Source organism: Meleagris gallopavo, chromosome 1, assembly GCF_905368555.1.
Source record: "Meleagris gallopavo chromosome 1, MGAL_WU_HG_1.1, whole genome shotgun sequence".
Taxonomy (NCBI): Eukaryota; Metazoa; Chordata; class Aves; order Galliformes; family Phasianidae; genus Meleagris; species Meleagris gallopavo.
The window spans coordinates 86,631,423-86,656,336 of NC_139404.1; the positions used below are offsets into that span (position 1 = coordinate 86,631,423).

Below are 24,914 nucleotides of genomic sequence, written 5' to 3' on the forward strand. Positions count from 1 at the left end.
GCTGATAACTGTTTTTCAGTCAGCTGTTTTTCAACTGAGCGAAGGATTACAGGCAGGCCGAGAGGCGGACGCAGCACTGACCCAAGCTGGACAGCGGGGCAGAGTACATGTACACAGTGTAGGCGTGGCTATGAAAGCGATTGGGAAAGGGAGGGTGCACCGTCCCAAGAAAAGCTGTGTAACTCCTTTAAGTTGCACGTACGTACACGCCCTGCCTCCGAGAATCACCGTCCAGAACCACAACGGTGAGCTGTGCTCTGGGAGCTCTGGCTGTTCGTGAACTCAGAAGAGGTAAAAAAAAAATAATAAAAAAAAATCCCTCCCCCCAAAAACCCCCCAAACTCTTTGGCATTAAAGGGTATGAATTGGGGTTTAGGGGCAGTTGGTTACGTGAGGTAAAATGGAGCGTTTCAGGTCTGCTTCTTAAGGAAATTAGTATTAGTATTAAATGGGGAGGTTGGCAGCCCTGCATGTGGCAGGGGGGTTTGGAGATTCATGATCCTTGAGGTCCCTTCCAATCCTGGCCATTGTGTGATTCTGTGAAATGCTGTGTGTGGTACAAAGGTGCCTTCTTCCTTCAGGAGTATTTCTCACCGACTGAAGTTGTGTTTGCAGTCTGCATTTGGTTAGTGTGGAGTTGGCATAGAGCTGGCATTTAAGGTGTGTTCCATTGGAGGACAGTAGAGCATTAATACTGTTTAATATATTGTTATAGTAATCTTATTTTCCTCTACAGGAACTTGTTCCTGCAAGCCAGAAGGTTGGACATGCATGGTAGGTTATCTTTATGTTCCCTCTTGCTCCAAGCCGTTCTGTGGTTACTGCTGATACAGATTTCTTTGTGCATGTCATTCCTCTTTAGTAAAAAGCCACGTACTCAGACTTTTTTAACTTTCTTGAGCTTGCATGTGCTTGGAATGTGCCAATATGGAAGTTACCTTAAAAAGCAAAGAAACAGTCCTTTTAGTAAGAACTAATAACTTTTGCTTTACGAGGCGAGAGAATGTTGCAATATGCGTGGTTGCTCCACAAATGGGTAAGAAGTAAGTATGCTCAGTAAACCCTTTGCAAAGGGTGCAGATAAACTGGAAAAAAAATAAAATGGAAAAAATTCCAACAAGATGATAAAGCACGTGCCTCTAGTGTCTAACTTGTTTTCTCCTTGCATTGGAAATTGCTGCTACTCAGTGTAGCTAATGGTACAAAAAATTAATACGTTGAGGTTGCTTTACTCTTGCATAATCTCTACTTCAGGCTTAAGAATTTGGTGTCCCTCTGGCTCCCTCCACAAAACACAATAATACATAAAATCACTCTAGCTTTGTGGAAGAAGCAACATACAAAAATCCTTGGGATGTAAGATTCACATGCATCACAAATACAATCGCACACACCAGTCAAAACTATTTGTCAGTATTGGTCTGGGATAGAAGAACTGACTAGCGAGCCAAACCTGTGCCCTGTCTTAAATTAGGAAGAGTACGTGTAGGTCTCCTTTCAGGAGGGACAAAGAAGAAGGGGAAGCCCTTTAGGCTCTTGAGTTGAGAGCTATATGAGTCATGAGATAATTTCTTTTCCATGTTTTGCTATATTTTGAAGTAATACACCTGGATGAAGGAAGAGCGTGGTCTGTCAGTTACAGGAAAGTTCTTCTTGTGTCATTCTGCAGGTGAGTTTCCTCATTCATTGTAATTTGACTGATGAACCTGAAAAGCTGATGGGAGAGCCTCATCTTCTTCTGTGTTCCTACCCCAGATTTCCATATGCATATTTGTAGAAGTTCACTTGATCAGAAGGGCATTACTTGAAGATTCTTTATACCTGCAGTATTTGGACGTTCAGGCAAACTCCCCACTTCAGAAAAACAAATTCTGCAGTAATCAGGAGTCTGTTTCAGAAAATGGAAAAACTGGTTTGACAATGCATCCTTTTGAAAAATGCACTTGGCCGTTTTTTCTCTGTGTTCTATTCATTCATTTTGAAGATAAGCACCAAGTGTTAACACCTGAAGAACAGACTGAAAATAGATTGCATGGTAGTAAGAGGGCCTAGACGTTTATAAAATGTATAGCATACTTAGTAACGTCAATGCCAAGAAACGTGTCAAAAACTATTGCAGACAGATTTGATTAGTTGATAAACTGTACAAAGAAAACAATACAGCTGGAGAGTTTTACCTGCATTGAAACAGTTTTGTTTGTTTTTTTTTTCCCTTCCTTTCTTCTTGTCAGTTTGAAATGAATCTACTATGAACCGAAGAAGACATGAGGGGACAGAAAATACCATCTCTTCTTCTCCATTTACTTTCCATTTGTGCTACATTTTGGGGTAGGTTGTAGTTCTTTTGTTTATGAAAAATAAGAATCACAACTGTTACTAATTTTTCACCTGAGGAATTAATTCAAACACTGTTAATGGTTAAGGAGGAGTAATCCGCTCCTAAGCTGAAGAAGAATGGAAGATTGTGGCCTTGGCCTTTGAGCACACAGACTATTACCCTCCTGCATTTCTGTCATGTGATGGCTGGTGACCTTTCAGCAGGCAGTGGTTGTCAGTACTGAAAATGGTTCCATGTACATTAAACTTTGTACTGAGGTGGTTGGGGAAAGGTCATGCAGATTGCTCTGCCGGAGTTGCCGTCTCTGTGGAGAGGGCATCATTAATTAAACATCAATAGCAACCAGATACTCTTTGTGTAAGTTAATTTAGAGCAATGCACCTTAATTACCTCCAGGAGCCGGGACATCATTCCCTGACACCATTTTGGGGTGACATATCCTTTTCAAAAAGTTCTGTCCTTCCTGACAGTCACACAGTTGCATTCTTTTGTCAGTAGAACTGCTTGGCACTGTGAGCATCACCCAAGTCACTGTAACCTACCTGTTTGAAATTTGAGTAACAAGCTGCAGCTTGAGGCGGGGAACTCCCTTAGTGGAATTTGATGTCAAAGGTGGTGTTTTTGGAGATGTACTGGAAACTGCAGTGCTAGGATGGGGGTGTACCATACCTAATGTGAATACATAGGTATTTAGTCAGGTTGCCCACTTTAAACTGATGACAAGTTCAAAGACCACATCCCTACATTATAATATCAATTACACTGAATGAAATGAAGCACAGTGTGGCTGTTTCTCAGTTGCTATCCCAGGGATCTACACTACAGAAAATCTTTGAAAGAGCGTGCTGTTAAAAAACATAATAGGAGCGTTCTACCTACTGGAACCAGAGAAGTTTTCTGTCAGGGATAAGGAGGTACAGAAAATACTTATGGTACTTAAGGGCTAGATTTAATGTAACTTACTCATTTGTTCTTATATGCTTTAGGTTCTAGAGAACAAGAAACTGTAACGGGGCTGTTTTCTAAGGATGTCATCCTTCCTTGTCCTTTTTCACCTGGGAACGATGAAGTAATTTACTGGAAAAAAGAGAACAAGAATGTGCACAGCTACTATGAGCAGAAGGACCAGCTAGAAGGCCAAGACCCAGATTACAGGAACAGAACACACCTTTTTCATCAGAACATTGGTCATGGAAATGCCTCCTTGAAACTTAGTAATGTGGCCTTGACTGATGAGGGCCTTTATCATTGCTATGTGGGAACAGAGAAAGCTAAAACAGAAGTGGATGTCGTGCTGCAGGTGCAAGGTTGGTAAATTAACAGAAGTGCTTGGACTGTGTGAGTAGAAATTGACTGACTAACAGATTTCACTGGCATTATTTCCCATGTGGAATTGAAATCCTTTAACACTAGCAGAGCACATTTTGGGCCTTCTAGTGTTCTCTTTTCCTCTGGTAAAATGTTACAAGTTAAAAAATTACAGTGTGGCATTGGTTCTCAGAATCTACTGCGCAGTGATTTTGAAAGAGTAATTAGTACACTTGAGTCTTAAAACATACCGTGTCTTCTTAGAACAGTAATGGCAATAATAAGGCTATGCTTTCCTTTGAAATCACGTATACTAAATTTTGTTCTTTATTCTAATCATTCTTCTCAATGTTATTTAAAAGGCCCAACTACTTCAAGTTAAAAAGGATTTTAAAATTAATAGGTCTACTTTTTTTTTTTTTTCTGATCTACAGTTCTCTCTATTTATGTACTGGAATACCAAAAGACAGACACAGCAAGGATGCTGAATTGCTATGCCTTTCATACTTATTTGACACCAAATATAACTTGGGTACGAGGCAATACATACATCCCAGAAACAGGTCGGGAGGAAACCAGGAATGGAGTTCTCTCTTCTGTTAGAAGTGACCAGAATATTATAAACACATCTGATACTTACTACTGTCATATTAATCTCTTCCATGAAAACTGGACTGCTAAGTGGAGCATGCAAGGTAAAGATAAAGGGATAAAGCCTCTTCCTACATCATATTGTAATTATTGGTTGTCACATTGCTGGGGTTCTTCAGACTGGAGAATTCTCTGAGGAAATCTTATAGCAGCCTGGAATAACTCTAGGAGACCCACAGACAAGCTGGGGAGAGAATTTTTATAATGGCAGGTAGGACAACGGTAAATGGTTTTAAACTGGAAGTGGGTAGACTTATACTAGATATTAGAAAGAAACTCTTTACTGTGAGGGTGGTGAGACACTGGAACAGGCTGCCCAGCAAGACTGTGGATGCCCCCTTCCCTTGCAGCATTCAAGGCCAGGCTGGATGGGGCTTTGAGCAACCTGTTCTAGAGAGGTGTCCCTGCCTATAGCAGGGAGGTTAGAACTATCTTAAAAATCCTGTCCAACCCAAACTGTTCCATGATTCTATAAAAGTGGGTGCTGAGCCAAATTAAATCCAGTCTACTTTGGACCAGCAGAGATATGGAGTAGTGAAAGAAGTCGCATCAGCTGCTTTGAAACGCATTGGTTAAAATTACAAGTAGGGACAAGAGTGGATAGCTTGCACTTCCATAAGGTAACCTTACTCTCAACACGTTGTCTTCATCATTTTTGCATTTCAAGGGGTGCATCATAATCAAACTTTATGCTTTGTCAAAAAAAAAAAAAAGAATTCAGATAAAATATTTGCAAGCCTTAGTGAGCCCAAAGGTTACATGACGGAGTTTGCTGCTCTTTATGCTTGTTTCTTAGTTCATTCTCCACATTTTTGCAGAATACTTTCAGTACTGTTTGATCTCCTCTTTGCACTTCTCTTAAAGTGTATACTTAGGTATGCACTTAAGGTGCAGTGTTGAATGTGCATGGATGTGAAGAGCCACAAGCACTGTTTACATTCAGACAAATTATTACTGAAGGAAAAAGAGGGATAAGAAAAAGTCTCCATTTTGTCCTACTCCTGCAGTCCTAAGCATTCTCTGTATTTTCAGTAACTGGTACCTTTGCAACCTCTCGTGTTTCTTAGGAAATACTTTTAATTGGATCAAGAGCACTGTAAGAGCTCCTTGTCAGATATATTCATGACTGCCTCCATTGCCCTGATTGCTTCCTAAAGCACACCCAGAACCTAATCACTCTCAGCTCCTAATCCACTGCATTTGCTTCAGAGGAAGAGTGATGTTTTTAATTTACGTACAGTAATATATGAGTATGGAAGGTTTCAAGTATGATACCATAGCAGATAACAAGCACATCATAAATGTCTTGTTAATCTGTCTTTCCAATCCACAAGTGAAAAAGCTGCATTTAATTACACCTTTGTTTGACTTTCATTGCATGTTTGCCATCTCACTGGAGCATTTTGGGAATATATTTCTTTCCTGTTCTTTATACAATAGCATTGTATTGTATATATGGCTATAGGTGGTTGTTTGTTTTTTTTTTTTCCTCTCTTAATAATTTCAGCTGCACACCTCTGTTTATTCAGTTACTCCCAATATCTAGTATTTCATATTGCTTTAGATTGCACCTAGACCGGATCAAATCCCTTCTATTAAGGAGTCCTTCAGGGTCCTGCACTTTAAGGGAGAAATATGTTATTTGGGAGTTTTTTTTTTTTTCCAATAGTTATATGATAGCATCTGAAGATTTTAAAGTACACTTTCAGAAGCATACTATGGTGTGTGACTGTAGTATCAAGGTACTGAAACAAGTTTTAACTTTTGTCCACTGTGGATTTTTTTTCTCCTCTAATTACCTTCCTCTAACTAACCTTCATAACATTTTCTAAAGTAATTATAGAGGGCTTTTTGTAATTATCTATTTCAGACCAACTTTCAAAAGCTGAAGGAAGCAGCACTACCATTTCTTGTGAATACAGCAATAACACTTTACATGCTGAAGATCTCACTGTTGTCTGGAAACTAAACAAAAATGCAGCTATCTCAGTCCTGGCCTCCTTCAATGGTACATTTCACACTGACCAGCCTAGAGTTCAAATTAACCAAAAAAGCTTTTCACTCAGCATTAGTGATCTTAATGTGGATGACAGCGGAGACTACGTGTGCAATATTTCGACACCTCACTACACAAGACTTAGTGTGACAGTGTTACAAGTTGGTAAGTTATTGCTCTTTCCATACCAGAGGGAGGGAGACAAATGATGAGAGATCAGAACCAAACCATCAATTAGAATTCTATAAAATAACGTTTTATAATACGTAATGGCTAGAGGAAGAGCCAATGCATTATTACTGTCCTAGGTGAAAAACATTAAGATATATCTGTTTAAGGATCTGTGTTTTTTTTTTTTCTCATTCTATGCACAGAGGGCTGTGCAGTCAAGAGCATAAAGAAACTGACAGAATTGTGTACTAAGTGCTGTGTCAATAGCAAATAAAGCCTTTTAGCAGTAGGAAGGAGATTAAGGCAAGCCCACAGATGTGGTATGTTTTTTTTTCTGCAGAAGAAACCTTGTTGAGAAGAACAACATGGTTGTTATTGTCAAAGGTTTAATTCTACACAGTAGACCTTTCTAAGACTTGGAAATACATATGTATTTCTGCATGCCTTTGTTTTTATTAACTGTAGTAAACTTCCAGCTGTGAAGTCTTAGTTACAGTTATTTTGTTGTCTCTGGCTTCAAGTACACTTACTGATTAACTCTTTTATCCACTGAGAACTCTTGAGGTTAAAAGTTGACTCCAGCTTTCCAATATTGTAGTGCAAACAAATTACAGATGTTTTTCAAAAGTAGTGTGCTGTTTGGGATGGTGCCTCCTTAAATCTCAGTTCAAAAAAGGGGAAAAAAACCAGCACATAGCATCAATCAATTAAATGCAATCACCTGAAAGACTGAGAAAGCTTATATAGGCACCTCATTCAGTTTTTTAAGAAAAGAACTTGACAGAAATAGATGGGGTGTGAAAAAGAGGCAATGTAGCATAAAGGGAATTGACTAAGTTATAGTAACTGCATATATTTGTCTTCCCCCCTTAGCTTAATTTACAACTGAAAATTATGCTTTAAATGACATTGACTATATACGATATGCAGGAGATTTCTTAGTTTAAGTAAAAATTTTGAGTCAGGCAAACATAACTCCTTGAAGCTCAAATTCCAGCATGATTTTCCTTATCCTGTAAATCTGATAGTGTGCTTCTGAAGTGGGGAAGTATAGGACAGCTCCAAGGTGTTACATATATGACTGATGCTCCTAACATACATGCACAACTATGTTAGTCTCCCTGTACATTTACAGGAAAGATATACACACACCTTTCCAATGCAAGTATGACCTTGATTATCCTCTTCAGCTGCTTTTTATCTGGCTACTCTGCAGATGGATCTCACAGTAGCCACAGAAACACCAATCTCCTCATTTAGCAGCTAAACTACTGTGCTGCTCATGTTTTACTAATTCTGGGCCAGGAATACATTATACAGAAGAAGAAAGACATTTACCAAGTCGATGAGCATTTTTGTGTCAGCACGGGCTGAAAACACAGAGTAAGCAGATAAGGGAATGATCTAACTTAGTAGGACAGATAGTGGTCTCAGGATAGCTGTGAGTGCTCTGCTATGGATATTCTCACTTAAACCGTATGCTGAATGCCCACAGTTTAGAGCTAAGTGTAGAATTTCTCAGGTGTTTTTTTTCCTGGACAAGACAGAGCAGAAGTAGTGAAGTTAGAACCACATGTAGAAGATCAAGTCCCCCAAATTTGAGTGTTCTCTTATTGTTGAAAGGAGCTGAAGTAAGGAAACGCTCATGCTGCATAGAACAATTCTGCTTAGATGGACTTCTGTCTCCTGTGGAATCCATTGTTACCACCCATTTGGGGATCTATTGTTTTTGTATGCATCTGGATTGCATGGTTGCATCAGGAAGCTGGAAAACATTTTAGGTGAAAGTTGCGAAGATTTTGTATGAGAAATGATTAGATTTGTGGTTTGGACTGGAAAACTGGAAATCAGTAGTGCTGCTAATGACATTGAGCACCTGGAAGCAGCATTTACCAGGCTGATATTAGAATCATAGAATGGCTTGGGTTGGAAGGGACTTCAAGGGTCATCAAAATTTAACCCCCAGGAAGTTAAGAAGTTATCAGATCGTAACTTATGAGAACATTGGATTTTCTATCAGCACAGTTAAGGAAAAGTTATGTGCTCTTAGCTATTCATGCTCAAGTCATTAAAGTATCACTTCACAGTCTTCACTTACTGCATGGGTCAAGTAACTTGACTGCTGTATCAGTGACATTAAAAAGAAATTGAGATGTTCCCACTAAATTAAAGGGTTTTACATTATAAATAAAAGAAAAATCATACTTCAGGTATACTTACTGAAAAGTAGTGAACATTAACGTGCAATATAAAAAGCTTTTGTTTAACATTTTGAAATTTGTATTTTTAAAGAACATGCAGGTAACACCTCAGCAGTGATAGTGACAGTGATTGTGATCATTACCATTATCACCGTCACTGCAATGATATACTATCTCCGTAAGAAGGTATGTACAATCACAAGTGGATTTATTTTTGAAAACATTAAACTGAAATCTAGATCTTGAATGTTTGACCAAAATGTAATTTCGTTTTTTGTGGGTTAAATCATGCTAAAAAAGATTGAAAAGATAGAATGATAAATCTCTTCATAGGAAAATTGTCTTCATTTCTGTGTCCTGAAAGCTCTCTAGGCTATAATACTTTGGTTGTAATTATGTTAAAATGTCCTTTCCTTAACCAGATTGCTCTCCCATGCTCTGTGAAAAGATGAAAAAGTAGATTATCCTTCACAAATATTTCCTGGTAACTTTAGCAGAGTCTGTTGTGATAAGACAAGGAGAAATGGTTTCAAACTAAAAGAGGGAAGATTTTGATTGGATATAAGGAAGAAGTGTTGGTTTTTTTTTTTGTTTGTTTTTTAGATATGATAAGGTGGGTGAGGCAATGGAAGGCCCAGAGGGGTGATGGGTGCCCTGGCCTTGGAGACATTGAAGACTGGGTGGGGTTCTGAGCACCCTGGTCTACTCTTTAGGTGTTCACTGCCCCCCTGTTCATTGCAACAGTGTTGAAATAGATCACCTTGAAGCATCCCTTCCAACTCAAAGAATTCTGTGATTCTGCAATGCCTTTTATTCTTATGTATCTGCAAAAGGCTGGCTCTGTTTTATAGTATTCTGTCTTCTTCGTTTTGTGGTCAGCTTAAAAAACAAAACAAAACAAAAACCAAAAAAAAAAACCACAACCAAACAACCAGAACAGCTATAGCCCTTATTTCTTATGGTAAATCTTGTCCTGTGTAACAGTATGGTCCCATCTGTGGAGAGATGCATCTTTGAACTCTCTGGGCATTATGACTTTTGTCACAGCCTCAAACTTCGTTATGCAACAGAAACTGAGATGACAAGAGCACATCAGAAAGCAAATCTAAAATCATAGAACGAGGTGAAATAGACTTCCAAGATCATCCAGTTTCAATCCCTCCACTATAGGCAGGGACACCCTCCACCAGATGAGGCCTCTCAAAGCCCCATCCAGCCCTATCCTTAACACCTTGAGGGAGGAGGCATCCACAGCCTCTTTGAGCAACTCACTCCCGTGTCTCACCACCCTCACAGCAAAGAATGTCTTCCTGACATCCAGTTCAAGTCCACCCCTTCCAGCCCAGAGCCATTTCCCCTCATCTGTTGCTATATGCCCTTACAAAATGAATGAATTTGTCATTTTTTTTTATTTTACTCTCATGTGGAGATTCTGTTGGATGCTAGCCAGTTTTAATAACATTGATATGCTTTAGAGATGGTGTGTAATCAGTGAATATACAGATGTTATAATTAAGAAATATACAGGAAAGTTAGGCTAAACAAGTTATCATGCTAAAGGAGAATGGTTGGAAAGCTTACCCTTGTCCTGGGCTCACTGAGAGGACTCCAAGAGGAGCGATCTCCAAAAGAGATCTTTCCCTAGTGGTAGTCAGCTCTTAAATGGGGTCTAGGAGAGGTGCAGCCAGGCTCCACTCCTTATGGTAGCACAGGGGAATTGCCTTCACCTGTGCTCCCAGGGCTGAGTCATTGCTTGCCTCAGGTGGTCAATCAGAGGTTCAGGCAGTGATTCAGCAGTTCCCATACAGATGGTAACATACTTTGCAGATGAAGCTGTTTTGTTCAAAGAGCATAAGCATTATCCATTTATCTTGGGACTTGTTGAGATCTTTCACTCAGAGTGAGCAGAACAATATATGGGTTAATACAGCACTGGTGACATTGATTGAGGACTAGAGGGAAGAAACAGGAATGCTTCTACATTGTCGTGTATTTATTTTGCTCACCCTAGTCTTAAAATGGAAAATACTTACCTCTATCACAAGAAAGTCTTGTTGGGATTAATTAGACACATAAGTAGTTCTCACAGAAGTTTTTGTTTTAACCAGAGCAGCAGAAGAAATGCAGTGATATGAGTGCCTGGACATACTAAAAGAAACCCTTTCACTGCAAACAGAGGTTCCTGTGATTGTTGCTGAAAATGAGCTTGGAGAACATAGAAGTTCCTTTCTACTGCGTCACACTTGGAGAAAAATACATGGCTAATTACCAGAGCAGCAGAAACAAGCAAGTAGACAGACAGAAAAAAGCATGTGCAAGTCAACTGACATTTGTATGTGAGCAGTCCGCATGAAAAACTGAAATTTGAGTGTATTAAAAGGACAACAGATTTCACAGAAAATCAAGTTTTGAGGGTTGGGTTTTGTTTTTTTGTTTTTTTTTTTGAGATTTTTAACTGTAAGGGGAAGAGAGGACTTACTGCTTTGCACTTTACTGAATGTTTTAATACCAAATATAAAGTGGAAGAGATCTAAAGAACACTACTTATGAGCCATAGGCACTCCACAGCATTTCTGATGCCAATCATACAATCACAAGGTTGGAAAGGACCTACAAGATCATCTAGTCCAACCCTCCTCCCATTACCATTGCTACCACAAGCACTAAACCGTATCTCGTAGCTCCTCATCCAGATGCCTCTTGAACACTGCTAGACACAGCAACTCCACCACCTCCCTGGGCAGGTCATTACAGTGCCTGACCACTCTTTGAGAGAAAAAGTTTTCCTTATGTCGGACCTAAATCTCCTCTGGCACAACTTGTAGCCGTTTCCTCGGGTCCTAGTTGTTGCCTGGGAGAAGAGGCCAAACCCCTCCTCATCACAACCTCCCTTCAGGAAGTTGAAGGGTGAAGGTCTCTTTGTGAGCCTCCTCTGAACTCAAGAATCCCAGCTCCCTCAGCCACTCCTCAGAAGACTTGTGCTCCAGATCCCTCACAAGTTTCATTGCCCTTCTCTGGACATGTTCCAAGGCCTCAATGTCTTCCTTGTAGTGAGGGGCCCAAAACACAGTACTCGTGGTGCAGCTTCACCAGTGCTGAGTACAGAGGGATGATTACCTCCCTGCTCCTGCTGGCCACACTATTTCTAATGCAGGCAATTCTGTCTTGCAGCTAGAGAACAGAAATCCTTTGACCAACTGTAGGAGAAGCTTCTAAACTGGTGGTCTGAATTTTAGCTTCTGCTGTCCTAAAAAAAGTGGTACAGCCCCTGACCCGCAGACAAGACAGCTAGAAGCTGAGTTATTGTGACTTTAAGGGTTGTGCCTGAGACTGGAAAACATGACTGGATTTGCCCTTCAGTTTGATTTCACAAGAGATCTGCCAATTAGGATTTGTTCTTATATAATGAAGTGGGCTAGTGGAAGTATGTTATCCTTTATTGGATCCCTGGGGCTCAACAAAATGAAATTATATTAAAAAAATGAATGGAATACGCTATACATTGTGTTTTGGTTTTCACTTGATATTTATTTTTGTAAGTGCTTGTTTTAGTTTTGTTTTAATGCATCTGCTTTTGGTTATGCCTGATTGTATGAAACATCATCTTGTATCTGTGAGCCAGGACTGCACTTACTCCTCTTCATGAACCTGAAACGCAATTGAGAAAGTATACAGCTGTTGAAAAACAAAGCATGGCAGGGGATTTAGGCTAAGTTCTCAAGTAAATGACAAAAACTTCTATTCACTAATGCTTGTCCTTATTTGCATTACTAGCTTATAGCTGAAATAGATTAGCACTAAATGCTATAGATATTGAATCTTTTCTGTCTTACTTCAGCTAAGTCTATAGGCTTCTTCTCCCAATGCTAGTGTTTGTATCCTTTGAGAGCAGATGATTTCTGTGCAGACATGTCACAATGCAATGTTGTTTACTCTGAATCACACATACTTCCTAGAGTTTCCAGGAACAGGGGTAGCAGTATGAGGAAGGTAATTTTAATGCTAATCTAATAATGCTAATAAATAAAGTCTTTCCTATGACATTCTCTCCCTAAAGGAAGTAAGTGTGTAAAAGACCAGATGTTCATCTAGTATTAATGTAGCCCTGCTGTAGACAGTGAATCTACAGTAGTTTATTTCAGCTAAAGATGACTTTAATAGTCTACTATAAAAGCAGAAATTGGAGTATTTCCTTTCCACAGAATTGTGGAATGAAGGAAGCGATGGGACGGAATGGGACAAAAACAGCTAAATAATACAGAAAGATTTATTTTCTCTTACTTGACTTAGGAGCTTAACCTCCATTACATTTACATGTTGTTAAGTAGGGAGTTTATGTTACCTTTGCAAATGAAGCAAATAAAAGCAACGACTCTGCTCCTCTTCTATCATTCCTACAAGTAGCTACACCGCCCTTCCTTTCCCTGGTTGCTATCAGGCAGGTAAAGTCAGGCAGAGATTTGATTTCAAATAGCACCTTTCAGTTTCACCAATCTTACTTTAGTACCATTTTGTTCAAGTGCAAAATACCACCGATGTATTTCTCATTACTTATCACACCACATGACTAACACCTAATATTTTCATCCAGCTCTTGAAATCAATGCAGGTTTTTTTTTGAAAGAGCATTGTTAGAATATCTGGCACTCTGCTAATGCAGTAGTCGCCAGCTCCACTTCATACATCGGTATCTACATCATTAAAGGGAGGGAGAAACAGAGCTTTTTAATATCACATATGTAAAACAGTCTGGAAAATTCTGGCTACTGTGTATCAACCAGTCACATTTGCCCCATAGAGTAAAACCATACCTTTTTCATGCCAATATCTCTTGACTTGCTCCTCAGCTTGTTAACTTGAGATTCAGCTATTTCTGCCCTTTCTTCGGCATCATCCAGATCATGTTGCTGTTTTCTGTACTTCGAAAGGTACAGATTGGCTTGTGCTTCCTAGTGAGAGAAAACAGCAGAGCCGATTTCCTCCAATTCCTAAGAAAAAAAGCTTTCCACTTCAAGGATAACAAAAGAGCTCAGCATGGCTATGTAACAGCCCTGTGGGACCCACTTGACTCTTGAAGGGCCGAGGGTTGATGGTTTATTTTTTTTTATTTATTTATTGTGGTTAGGGTGTTTTTTTTTTTTCCTCCACAAAGAAAGGATTTGATGTTTCCAGCAGCACTCTTCATTTTAAGTGAACTGGAAGGCTCTTAACATGCCTCCTGAGGGAGTATCAGGAAAAAAAGTCTTTCCTGTTCTTCCCTTCCCTTTGCATCCTGCAAATTACTCTCCAATCCTGAGATAAAATGGAATAATTTCTTCTAAAGTAATCAGTGCAAATGCTATATATTATATATATAAATACATTTATAAGTCCAGCCTTCATATAAACACAAATAGTAATTGGATAACACAATTGGGGAAAAAAGGCCTAAATAGTCACTTACAGCTTCCTCTGCTTGGTGTTTGTAGCTTTTCACTTTTAGTTGTAGCTTATCTATCAGATCCTGCATTCGGGCCAGATTCTTCTTATCTTCTTCTGACTGTACCAAAACACCAGTAATTGGGTTAATACTATAAAAAGGCCAAAAGCATTTTCCACAGTTCAGTCATTACAGTTGGCAAGTATATTATTTTGCAAACATGCTGTCTGACGTATGAACAAGTCATAGTGTGGTAAACCTGCACATAGATTCTGTAGACTGATTGAAGATGTGTAAGATCTTGGAGGCTGGGGACTAAAAGTAGCCTCTGTATTTATATATTTATATCATATATACCTCCTCTGTATTTATATATTTATATCATACATACCTATACATGCACAGAAAATTCCTTGCTTGGGGGTGAGAAGCACTTGTTGTTAGAGAGTGTGTTGTTATTCAGTGAAACAGGCCTATGGGCATGCCTAAAATATATGTAATTTGATTATTGTAAAATCTGTTTTGAAGGCATTTCTGGTAAAATGAACCAATTTTAAGTTTTTGCAGGCCATAAACAGGCAGATCAGTTAATTCTATGTGCCTGTACCTTCTTAGCAACCTTCAGGCTCTGCCCTTTTTTTTTGAAAGGCAAGCAGCATGAGCAGCTGTTAGTAAACCTGTGGTAAGTGTCAGAGCTTTGGGACTGCGCAGCCCTACCCCTGATGATGCATCAGAATCCTCTCTTTAGCAACATCAGCACAGCTGAGAGAGAGGTGGGCTTTCTTCTAGCCAGTGTGAATCATCATCTAAGCCTGCTCCGTTTTATAACCATGCTAAAACCATCCAAATCCCAGCAATAGCATTCTTTGTACCATTAGTTACAATGAGTCAGGCAAGATGATAGCAGCCCTAAAAAGATATTCTTCCCATCCTCCCATCCGTAAAGCTTCTTGCAATCAGAAAGCTCTGGGTAATGCCCTTCTTTATTCTTCACTGGGATCTAGTGGCTATGCAGTCCATGGTCACCTGATAAGTCAGCTCCTTTATGCGCCTCTCAAACTTGCGGGCTCCCTTTTGGGCATCAGAGTTGCGGCGGAGTTCGTTCTCAAGTTCATTCTCCAGCTCACGAACCTGCAAAAAAAGAAAAAGCTCTTGCCCTTGTATGTATAATGCAGTGGACAATGTACTTCACAGTTCAAGAATTGTTCATTTTCTCAACATCTTAATAGACCTGAATTTCAAAAATGGATCATTCTACTTCCCATTCTACTTAAGTGTATTTAAGGTGAACCAGCAAAGATCCCACTCAGAACCAGATGCTCGATAGAAATTTTGGCAAGAGAAAAAAATGTTTAAATGAAGCAAGCAGAGGCCTTTCCCAGTTTTAGATGTTGTGCCATTCCTTTTTAAAATTTGTCACTATTTTTTTAATGAGGAAGTTGGCCAACTGCTGTGCTATAACAGTTCATTGTAACTGAATCATAAAAGGGAAATGTGTGTCTGAGAACTATTCACCTGCTTTCTGTGAAACAGAGGAAAGCATTCACAGCATCTGTTATCAGCCTCTATAAACTTACCAGGCAGCCCTAGGCCATCTACCCAGTCCCAGTTCTGTAAGACAGGGGATAACGAACTGTAGTTTGATTGCAAACTTACCCTGGATTCTAGTTTCTGGATCTGTTTCTTGCCGCCTTTCAGGGCAATTTGTTCTGCTTCATCCAGTCGTTTCTGCAGATCTTTAATGGTTTGCTCCATGTTCTTCTTCATTCTCTCCAAGTGAGCACTAGTATCCTGCTCCTTTTTAAGCTCCTCAGCCATCATTGCTGCCTGAAAAACAACCAAACTTTACAGCACCTCTATTATGCCACAGAATTGTGCCTCAGTAAAAACCTGATAAAAGATCTGTCTTGAATCATCCACTACTTGGATCATTCACTATACCCAGAGCTCCAAAGAATATTTTGTGTCTGCACATATCCCCTGGACAGAGAGAATATGTTTTTTTTTCCCCCCTCCTATTCTAATGCTGTGATTTAATGTGGGTTTTTTGTTGTTGTTGTTTACTTGTTTATTTGTTTGGATTTAGAATCCTTGCTATGTTTAAATGTCCTCATTTACAATACCTGTAATCTGTACAACTTACTACAAACATTTCAACTAGAGTTTATTTAAAAAAATCTAATATTGGAGTTAGGAGGGCTTGGTAGGTAGTAAATTAAAACAACTGGAAAGCAAATTTCCCTGAACAGTCATAGATGAGAGCTTCCTGAGCAGCTGTAACAGCACAGCAGTTTCCATAGTGTGCTGCAATAGGAAGCTCAGTTTCAGCATCTTATGTCATCGTCCCTGGCCATTCTGCAAGGCTGGTAACAAGCACGCCTATTAGCTCTTTTCTGATTTGACATGTTTCCCTGCTACTAAGAGCCATTTACAGATTTTGTATCCATCACTGAGCAGCCATTGGAAGCCAGCAATTGCTGCAGTCCAGGCTGGAGTTGAATCAAGGACAATCAGTGTCTTCTCTCTGGCAGGCAGTAATAGCACTGCCTCCTGAGAAGTGAAGGCTGTGGTACAAGAATAGCTTCATTCATGCACACCATGATGTGATATGTCAGCCCAACTCTGCATTTCTCCAGGTCTGTGGGAAATTAAAGTATACTCTAATGAAGGACATCCAAATGATGCCCTCCTCCTGATAGAAAGAATGCACTCTGTCTTCTTGGATCTTTGTCCTCATGTTTTCCTAATAGACACCTAGTTATGGGATACCTCATTTTGGACTCAGTAATTTTGTTTCTCATATCAAATTCAACATAGACCAGTCAACCAGTTAGTGCTAGATCAGTCTGAACTGGTTTAGCCTACAGAAGTATACAATTTACCCAACTGAAATTAATGTGACTTGAGACTTTGAGGATCAGTGGAATCTACATTCTTGAAAAAATAAGATAAAGTCGATCAAGCAGAATTCTTTCCTCTCTTTTTACCTCCAGCCTGTGTAACGTCGTAGTTTCATCAGCTGCCTCCAGATTACTGTGGAGCACTTGGGGTATATCAGGTTTGTAACATACTTAAGAAATGCTGTGCTGTCCTTGGACACGGTGGAGCTGAAACAATACGAGCAAGGAACTAGGCTACTTACATCTGTGATTGCTTTCTTCGCTTTTTCCTCTGCGTTCCGGCACTCCTGGATTGATTCTTCCACTTCATTCTGCATCTGGGAGATGTCACCCTCCAGCTTCTTCTTCTGATTGATCAGGCTTGTGTTCTTTAATTACATTTTCCACAAAGGAAAAGCAGAAAAGGAGGAAAAGTGATTGCTGGAGACCTAACTTCTTTAAATACCATAGCACACCAAGGTTTAATTATTTTTGCAGTATTTTGAGAGACCCAGCAGTGTGGTAAAGGCTTTTGCTACCGTCAGGCCTAGGAGGTGTTAAGAGTACTCACAAAGCTGTAAACATTCAGATTTTGATTCAGATAAAATAATAAGCTAGAGACTGAAATAGAAGATGGATAAAGCAGTTCAACTCAGAAAACTAATGATCCATAATCTGTTAGTTAATGAGATCGTTAGAACAAAACATCAAAGCAGAAAAAGCTCATTCTCCCTTCTGAGTATTCAGTATTTGGTGAAGAGAAGCTTGGATTTTGCAGCAAAAATGCTGCTGAGTCAAGAGGTGTTCCTACACGACTCTTCAAGTCCAAAGGCTTCTCGTAACGAAGCCCTGTGGTGTAGTCAAGTACTTTTTGCTACACTGCACAGTAGGCCTACACCCAGGCTCTGCAGTTTGATTTGCTGAGAAACAGCAGCAAAAACACCATGTCTGCTTCTCCATCCCAGCTGCAGCGAAGTGAAAGCAGGAAGCTATGGTTTTATAGCACCTAGAGAGGGAAAGAACTACAACTTGCTCTTGTAATCACCCATCCATATTTTCTGGGAACTGCTTAAAGCAGTTTGCCGAGCCATCAGTTCCAGTTGCCCTGGCAGAAAGGAGGGAGCTCATCTGCAGAGTGGCTTATTTCCTCTCCTTCATTTTCTTAACAGAAGGCATGCAGGGAGCATCTGTCTTGTGATTCCCAGTGTCAGTGCTTAACAGGTGAAGCTCAGTTTAACCCAGGAAAAGCCAACCTGAGTGTGCAGCAGGTTCACACGTTCAGTGGCTTCCAGCAACTCATGCTCTGCCAGCTTCCTCGCCCGTTCAGTCTGGTCCAGCAAAGCCCTCAGCTCATCCAGCTCTGACTGGAGAAGGTTGTTCCTCCTGTCAGAGACTGCCAGCTGCTCCTTCAAGTCTTCATTCAGGTGTCCCAAGTCATCCAGCTGCACCTGGAGCTCCTAGAACAAAGCAGCCAGATTTTACCAGGCCAACTCCATTTTGAGTCCCTATATAAAGGACCTATAGACCTAGGGCCCACCTCCAAAGGTTCAGTGTTTATTTATTGGAGAAAAGCTTCCTCTAGACTGCTATCTCAAGAGCTTTCCTGGTAGGTGGTGCAAGGGGGGGAAAAACCTGAACTGAGATCTGTCAGAGCTGGCACTTCTGCCTAAGGCAGAACTGGCAGCATGGGCACAGGAAGGAGCAGAGGCAGGTAATGACTTAAGAGATCTCTTATCTTTTTAAACCTTTTTAAAACAAAAAAAATTACCAATGTTGAAGCAGGTGAGAAAACTGAACACACACACACACACACACACACATACTCTGTACAGCCAACTGATTTGCTCTCCAATTTTAAAAGATTTGCAGGCTCTCAAGGAAATCACAGATTTTCAGTATCTCATGCCGTAGCTCTCTGTGCCTGCAGGAAGCTGTAGCCAGCAGGGTTTCATGCCTGTATCTCACTCACCTTGTCTGCAAGCCTTGGAAGAAATCTACTGCTCAATATTGTCTCATATCAGATGTGATCATAAGGGCTTTACTGCATGTGCTTGAGAGTAGCTTCTCTATTGATCACCATTACTGTTTTGGTATGAAACCCGGCTCTCAGAGTACCTTAATTTGTGTCTGCAGGCCACGTGCTGACTTGGTTGCTTCTGCAGCATGTCTGTTAGCATGGCTGAGCTGGATTTCCATCTCGTTGAGGTCTCCTTCCATCTTCTTCTTCAGACGGATAGCCTCATTTCTGCTCCGGGCTTCAGAATCAAGGGTGGACTGTAGAGAATCTATGGTGCGTTGTTGGTTCCTCCTGATTTTGGATAAAGTAAATGGGAAGTTAAGGGTGAAGGGAATTGTTTTACTCTCTGGGAAGGGACGTAGAGCTACGTGAAACTATACTTCACCTTCAAGAGTTGTCTCATCTAGAAGCAGCACTACATTTCTAAATGACATACATAGCATGTGTTTCTAGTACCTTGTTGCTGTGTACTTGTCTAGTATGTTTCACACCCTCAGCCAACTCCTCACCTGTAAGCACTTACAGCATCCTTCTCCCATGTTTTCTTTGGCAATATTTCAGCAGGGAGCTTCCTCAAGTATCTTAGGAGCACAGGCAAGTACAGGCCTGAACCTTGCAAGAAGCATTTCAAGCTTAACTGTCACTTGTCATATTTACTGAATCATCTACTGGGATGCTTTACATGGAAGCATTAAGAAAGGAGATTAATCAAACTGATGGTTGGGAGCTACATTCAAGCTAATCACTCTAGCGGTTCTTTATGTAGTAAATGGCACTTGCAAGCTACAATTTAGTGCATCTTAAAGTAAATGTTGGAACATATATTTTGTATGCTGAATTATTATGGGAGTAGATTAGGAATAGAAATCTGTGTTATGGACATGTAAAGTTAGAAAAGATTAAGCCTGCTGTAATTAACAGGCTGGTCTCCCTGTTAAAGGCAACTTACTGTCAATTTAAGAGATGGCAAAATAAATAGAAGCAGGTGCATAATTTTCCTCTAACAGTCAGATCAGAGAGGCTTAAAATCAGCAGTTCCACATTCTCAGTCCCAAGGTGAAGGTTTTGCTCTCCTGCAGCCAGAAAGTAACTCAATGTACAGAATATGACTCACACAGTAAAAAAATTTCTTCTCACCCTTGGCCGGGCTTCGCTGTTTGCATATCATTTCTGGGAACTCATTAAGGCAACAAGGAAAACCTTGACGGTCTTATTGCTTGGGCAAGACGGAGAACTGTGCCCCAGATTCCCAAGGATAGCCCTGCCTGCCTGCAGGGCAGCCTAGCAGCAAAACATGCACAGTGTGGCTGAGGCAGGAACACCAAATGGAATGGCTTGTCCTGTGGTCTCTATAATCAGTGTAACTCTTCAGACTAGGATTTGTGCTAGAGGAAAGTGGGGAAAAGATTTCATCCTTCTGTCATCTGAATACTTTTCCTTTTTCTTGCTGCTCACCCCTTTTTACCTGCAGGCTCCTCTCCTTTTATATCCACGCTTTCTGTACCTCTCCAAATCTCACCGCTTATCCAAATTGTGCATGCATAACTGCAAGCTTCTTGTGTCCTTCCTGCAAACAGCTATGGATTGCACAAATGAACCAGATGCAGAATTAAATATTGCCTTCAGGTAGCATCAATCTGAGCACCACTGCAACATTTCTCCTGATTTGTGATTCCCTTTGGAAGGAGCTCATTCTAGGAGAAGGCAGTAGACTAGATCTGCTTGCTTCCTGCTGTAAACATACAGGCATAGCAGCTCATGGTCTTCCCATGACTGTGCCAGCTGGTTTTCCTGCAGCTGCTTTGTGACATATCTGGTGAGTTTACATGTACGCTGTCAGAGACTGGACTGACAGGAATATCTGAACTAAGAAAAAGATCTTGTGGTAGAACTACCCTCTGGCAAAGAGCAATAACCAGAGCTGCCTTAGTTATTGGTACTGCCAGCATCTGCTTTTGCTGCCATAACTCGCTGTGCTTTGTTTGGCTGTCTTGGGTCTTGAGAATATTTCTGATTCTTTCAGCAGAAGAAACAAAAATAAAAGCTCTCTGTACAGTACCTTATATTTTCCATTTCTTCATCCTTTTCAGCCAGCTTCCTTTCAAAATCAGCTTTAAGCTGAGAAAGCTCAAGCTGAAAACGAAGGGTCTTGCTTTCTTCATGCTCCAAAGCTCCCTGGAATAGAAAGCACCATGAGCTTGCAGTTACTTTTTCTTTCTTTTCAAATCACAAGCTGATGCAGAAAGAGATCCCTTCACACTTTTCTCACTGCTCCCAGTAGCAACGTTCCTCCACTGCCCCTATCTCTAAGCAAGAGACATGAGCTGCTTACTTGGCAAAGCAATGCTTTTATTCACCTTTGATGCAACCTGGCATCTGGAAAATGGAGCAGAAAGCTCCTCATAGTACAAATTCTCAAATAGTCCATGGCTCACCAAAGTACCAGGTACTTTAGACCTTGCCTACATAGTTTTGATACCAACACATGCATTCCCCTGCACTGCAGTGCAGACACCCTCAGGAAGTGCATTGGCTTCTAAGGGAGAGGGAGAAGCTGAAGCCAGATTGTTGTTGGGAGCTTGAAGGGGTCCACATACAGCTCATCAAGATCTCTCCAAATCAGGGTGTTTTGAAAACCTCCCACATATGCAATCTCATTATGGAGTGACTTTAAGGACAGACATAGGAGGCATCAGCTCTGTGAGACAAACTACAAAACTATTCTGCCCCTTATTTCCAGTAAACATGAAGGAAACATTACAGAACAGGGGAGACTTGTCCTTGTTCTGATGTTCTCTCTCACTCATGGAAGTCAAGAACTGTGCTAGTGGCAACGAGTAAACACCAGGTCTTTGACTCTCAGGTCATGCACAAACCAAGTTCAGGGCACTCTCACTCACTGCTGCTCTGATCACACAGAGAAGGAAAGTGGAACTGAATACCACATAGTTTGAAAATGCTCTCTGAAGTATAAAATTGCACTGGCTTTGCTGTGTTTCCTTCAAGAGATGGTGGAAACAGAATGGGGTTCCCAAAAGCAAAGTTGTTCAAAATCCTTGCTTATCTCTGGTCATTGTGCAGCAGCTACAGGTCACTTTTCATGCCACTTCATGCCAAGCAGCCACTCTGTTACTGGGAACAGTACACAGAAACACCAGTGACAAGGGCCAGAAATCCAAATCACAAGGGAGGGAGAAAGTCTGCAATATTTCTATCACAATTAAGATACATCATCGCTTTACTTCAGTTAGCTGCCAATTTCAGAGATTCAGGAAACCATTTCACACAGTTCATGAAAGTAAAGCGTGCCTCTTGGATTCCTCAGAAGCGATGTATTCTTTCCTGTGAGAGAAGCTCAGTGACAGAGCATGTAATCACCCTTCACATCTCAGAACTGGGGGAGACAGACATGCCATTTCTTCTGCTCTGATTGTGAGACCTGTTTGTTTGGCTGTGAAATCCCTGCAATCTGTAAAGCATCCTGTAATAGACAAAAGAAGTTGCACAGCATTTAAGGCATTAACAGATCCCTGTTGCTGCATGATGCTCACTTCAACAGATGCTGTGAAGGGAACAATTCAAATGAAACACAGCCCTTCCCTACAATCCCTTGCTGTGTTGCTTCTAGCCAGCAACACCGACACCCCCTTCCTAGCTCTGCAATGCACCAACCTTCCAGAAAACCCTGGAAATAATCAGAATCTCCAATCAGTCTGTTCTGTATTGGTGGTTTGTTTCTGTAAACTGTGATGGGCCATCCCTATTGCATAGCGCATACCTGTCACTATAAAAAGAAACACAGTGATGTTAAGTGTCTTACCAAACTCCTATGGGAGTAAAAGATTTTCTGGATGGCCTGTTTTTGTCTTGTTTCCAAGCCTGGGACCACTTTATTTTTTTTTTTTTAAAGCAAAGTGCATCATCTAAAGCAATATTTAAAACCTTGTGGGGTTTAGTGTCATCTGGAGGTTTTTTTTTTTCTTATGCTCTGTGATAGGAAATGGTGAATTTGCTGATGGAAACTAGATACTAGAAATATCTGATAAAATATTGTAAAAGCATAATTCCCAAATTTCCTGAAAGACTGGAATGCTCTTATGCTGGCTTTTCAGAAAATGAGCAGAGGATTTATGTGCTTCCAGAAAGAAAGAAAAAAAAAAAAAAAGGAAAGAAAACAATAACAACCCCTACAAGACACATCCTTTGAAGCAGCCTCTGTTTGGTGATCTCAGAGCTGAGATCTCCAGAAGACACCAGTCTCTCTTGAAACCCATGGCTGGCTAGCAAGCTCAGGAGAGCTCGTCGCAGGGCAGTTCCACGCACATTTGCAGTGTAGCTGAGAGGATCAAAAAGGAGGGAAATTCACGATAAAGAAATAATTTCTTAATCCTTTGAGTTCTCTCTCCTTACCTCTGCTTCTTCCAGAGCCAGCTGAACCTCTGACTTTTCTTGTTCTACCTGCTTCTTGACTTTTTCTATCTCATGGAGGTTCTTGTTTCCTTCACTGATCTGATTAGTCAGATCAGAAATTTCCTCTGAAACAAACAAATTAAAAAAAAAAAAAAGGTCAGAGGGATTTAGTGTCAATTTGAGTATTCCAAACATAAAGCAATACACAGAATGAGAATATAGGATCCATGTGTCTGGCACCTCAAGTGCTCATCTGTGTGCAAGACAGCTTGTGTGCATCCTACTTGTATAGCCACTGCTTTTACCTGATGAACTTGAGGGCACGGGTTTTCTCATAAATACTTTTTGAAGCGGTTTAGTTTTTATCTGTGATCTGCAGGCTAGCAACATGGTGCCCTACTTTGGGAGCTATGTAGGCCTCATCTGTTGCATCTTTGCCACCTTTCTTGTTCCTTCTCTGAGGCTGACATCCCTGCAAGCAGTGAGCTCTCTTCCCCTGCCCCTGGCAGGAGGAGGAAAAGGCAGTGGTCATGATTAGAAATTTGCTTTCAATAATGTGAATTGCTCCATTGGTGTAACTAGCAAGGATTGTACTGCTAGTAAAAGGCTACAACGACACTTAAGGGTCTTCCTTCTCCCTTGCAACAAGAATTCTTGTTTCAAACAAAGCTGTAGGCAACACTAGATTACACAGATCTAGTCAGTCCTCCGGCAAAAACATTTTCAATGCTTAAAACTTTCATTTCCAGCATCAGTGTCTCCAGGCACACCTGAAAGTTCTTTCAAGGATAAGAGAAATGGCTTTCCCTACAGCTGTTCCCAATGCTGTGTCTCTGGTACCAGCCATGGGGTCCTGAATGAAGCCTACCTTGGAGATTCTTGTTTTCCCGTTTCAGAGTCTCCAGATGGTCCAGTGTCTCTTCATAGGCATTCTTCAGCTTGAAGAGCTCTGTGCTGAGGCTGCGGGCCTCCTTCTGGGAAGCCTCCAGCTCAGCCTGTGACTCTTCATACTTCTGCTTCCAGTCATTGATGATCTTGTCGAAACCACGCTGCTTCTTGTCCAGGGAGGCAGCTGCTGAGTTGGCCTTTTCTAGATCAATCATCATATCTTCCAGTTCATTCTGCAGCCTGTGCTTTGTCTTTTCCAGAGAAGAGCACTTCGCGTTGGCAGCTTCAATTGCTTCCTCGGCTTCTTGCAGGCGGGCAGCAAGCTTTTTCCTGCCAGATGGGAAGAGACAGCAAAACGAGTGAGGGCAATGACTGCTGTCTATCCAGAAAAGCTGACGCCAAAGCAATATCTCAATAATTTGATTTCCAAAGGGAAAATGGGGGGGAAAGGGAAGGAGAAATAAATAAAAATCAAGCCTCTAGAGAGAAGGGACTTTCGTAGACAAAAAATAGCTTAAATTGTGAATGTTACAAGTAGCAGATAATTTTGTGCATGTGCGTGAATGTTTGAAACTGAACTTTTGATTTCTCAATAAGAAGCCTGCTATGATTTCTAATTGTGACCACTATGGGCTG

General features: G+C 40.7%; 2 protein-coding genes across 6 annotated transcripts in view; one reads left to right on the top strand and one right to left on the bottom strand.

Moving 5' to 3' along the window:
* The first annotated feature begins 15 nt into the window (after positions 1 to 15).
* On the top strand, positions 16 to 12,163 carry HHLA2 (HHLA2 member of B7 family). Of its 5 annotated transcripts, none has more exons than XM_085239453.1 (9): positions 16 to 291; positions 737 to 774; positions 1,600 to 1,669; positions 2,232 to 2,328; positions 3,325 to 3,645; positions 4,081 to 4,341; positions 6,168 to 6,458; positions 8,757 to 8,851; positions 10,774 to 12,163. In XM_085239453.1, exons 4-9 carry the CDS (start codon positions 2,265 to 2,267, stop codon positions 10,798 to 10,800), a joined length of 1,059 nt encoding a protein of 352 aa, XP_085095579.1. In that variant the 5' UTR covers positions 16 to 291; positions 737 to 774; positions 1,600 to 1,669; positions 2,232 to 2,264; the 3' UTR covers positions 10,801 to 12,163. The 5 variants fall into 5 exon arrangements, with proteins under 5 accessions (XP_085095579.1, XP_085095566.1, XP_085095587.1 ...); XM_085239440.1 differs by having other exon boundaries at positions 10,779 to 12,163; XM_085239461.1 differs by lacking the exon at positions 8,757 to 8,851.
* A 4-nt stretch (positions 12,164 to 12,167) lies between these two features.
* MYH15 (myosin heavy chain 15) overlaps positions 12,168 to 24,914 on the bottom strand; it is a 46,250-nt gene continuing 33,503 nt past the window's right edge. Inside the window, exons 33-43 of the mRNA XM_085239419.1 lie at positions 24,259 to 24,608; positions 23,391 to 23,515; positions 21,040 to 21,155; positions 19,079 to 19,271; positions 18,217 to 18,420; positions 17,227 to 17,352; positions 15,741 to 15,911; positions 15,111 to 15,215; positions 14,109 to 14,204; positions 13,477 to 13,614; positions 12,168 to 12,313 (exon numbers count right to left, since the gene is read on the bottom strand). Coding sequence (XP_085095545.1) covers positions 12,296 to 12,313; positions 13,477 to 13,614; positions 14,109 to 14,204; positions 15,111 to 15,215; positions 15,741 to 15,911; positions 17,227 to 17,352; positions 18,217 to 18,420; positions 19,079 to 19,271; positions 21,040 to 21,155; positions 23,391 to 23,515; positions 24,259 to 24,608 — 1,642 coding nt within the window. The 3' untranslated portion in view covers positions 12,168 to 12,295. The remainder of the gene's footprint in view (positions 12,314 to 13,476; positions 13,615 to 14,108; positions 14,205 to 15,110; positions 15,216 to 15,740; positions 15,912 to 17,226; positions 17,353 to 18,216; positions 18,421 to 19,078; positions 19,272 to 21,039; positions 21,156 to 23,390; positions 23,516 to 24,258; positions 24,609 to 24,914) is intronic.

Coding starts and splice junctions, on each gene's coding strand:
- HHLA2 (XM_085239440.1), top strand. CDS start 2,265: ATGAGGGGACAGAAAATACCATCTCTTCTTCTCCATTTACTTTCCATT. Junction 3,646..4,080: donor TGTCGTGCTGCAGGTGCAAG/GTTGGTAAATTA, acceptor TCTGATCTACAG/TTCTCTCTATTTATGTACTG. Junction 6,459..8,756: donor TGTGACAGTGTTACAAGTTG/GTAAGTTATTGC, acceptor GTATTTTTAAAG/AACATGCAGGTAACACCTCA.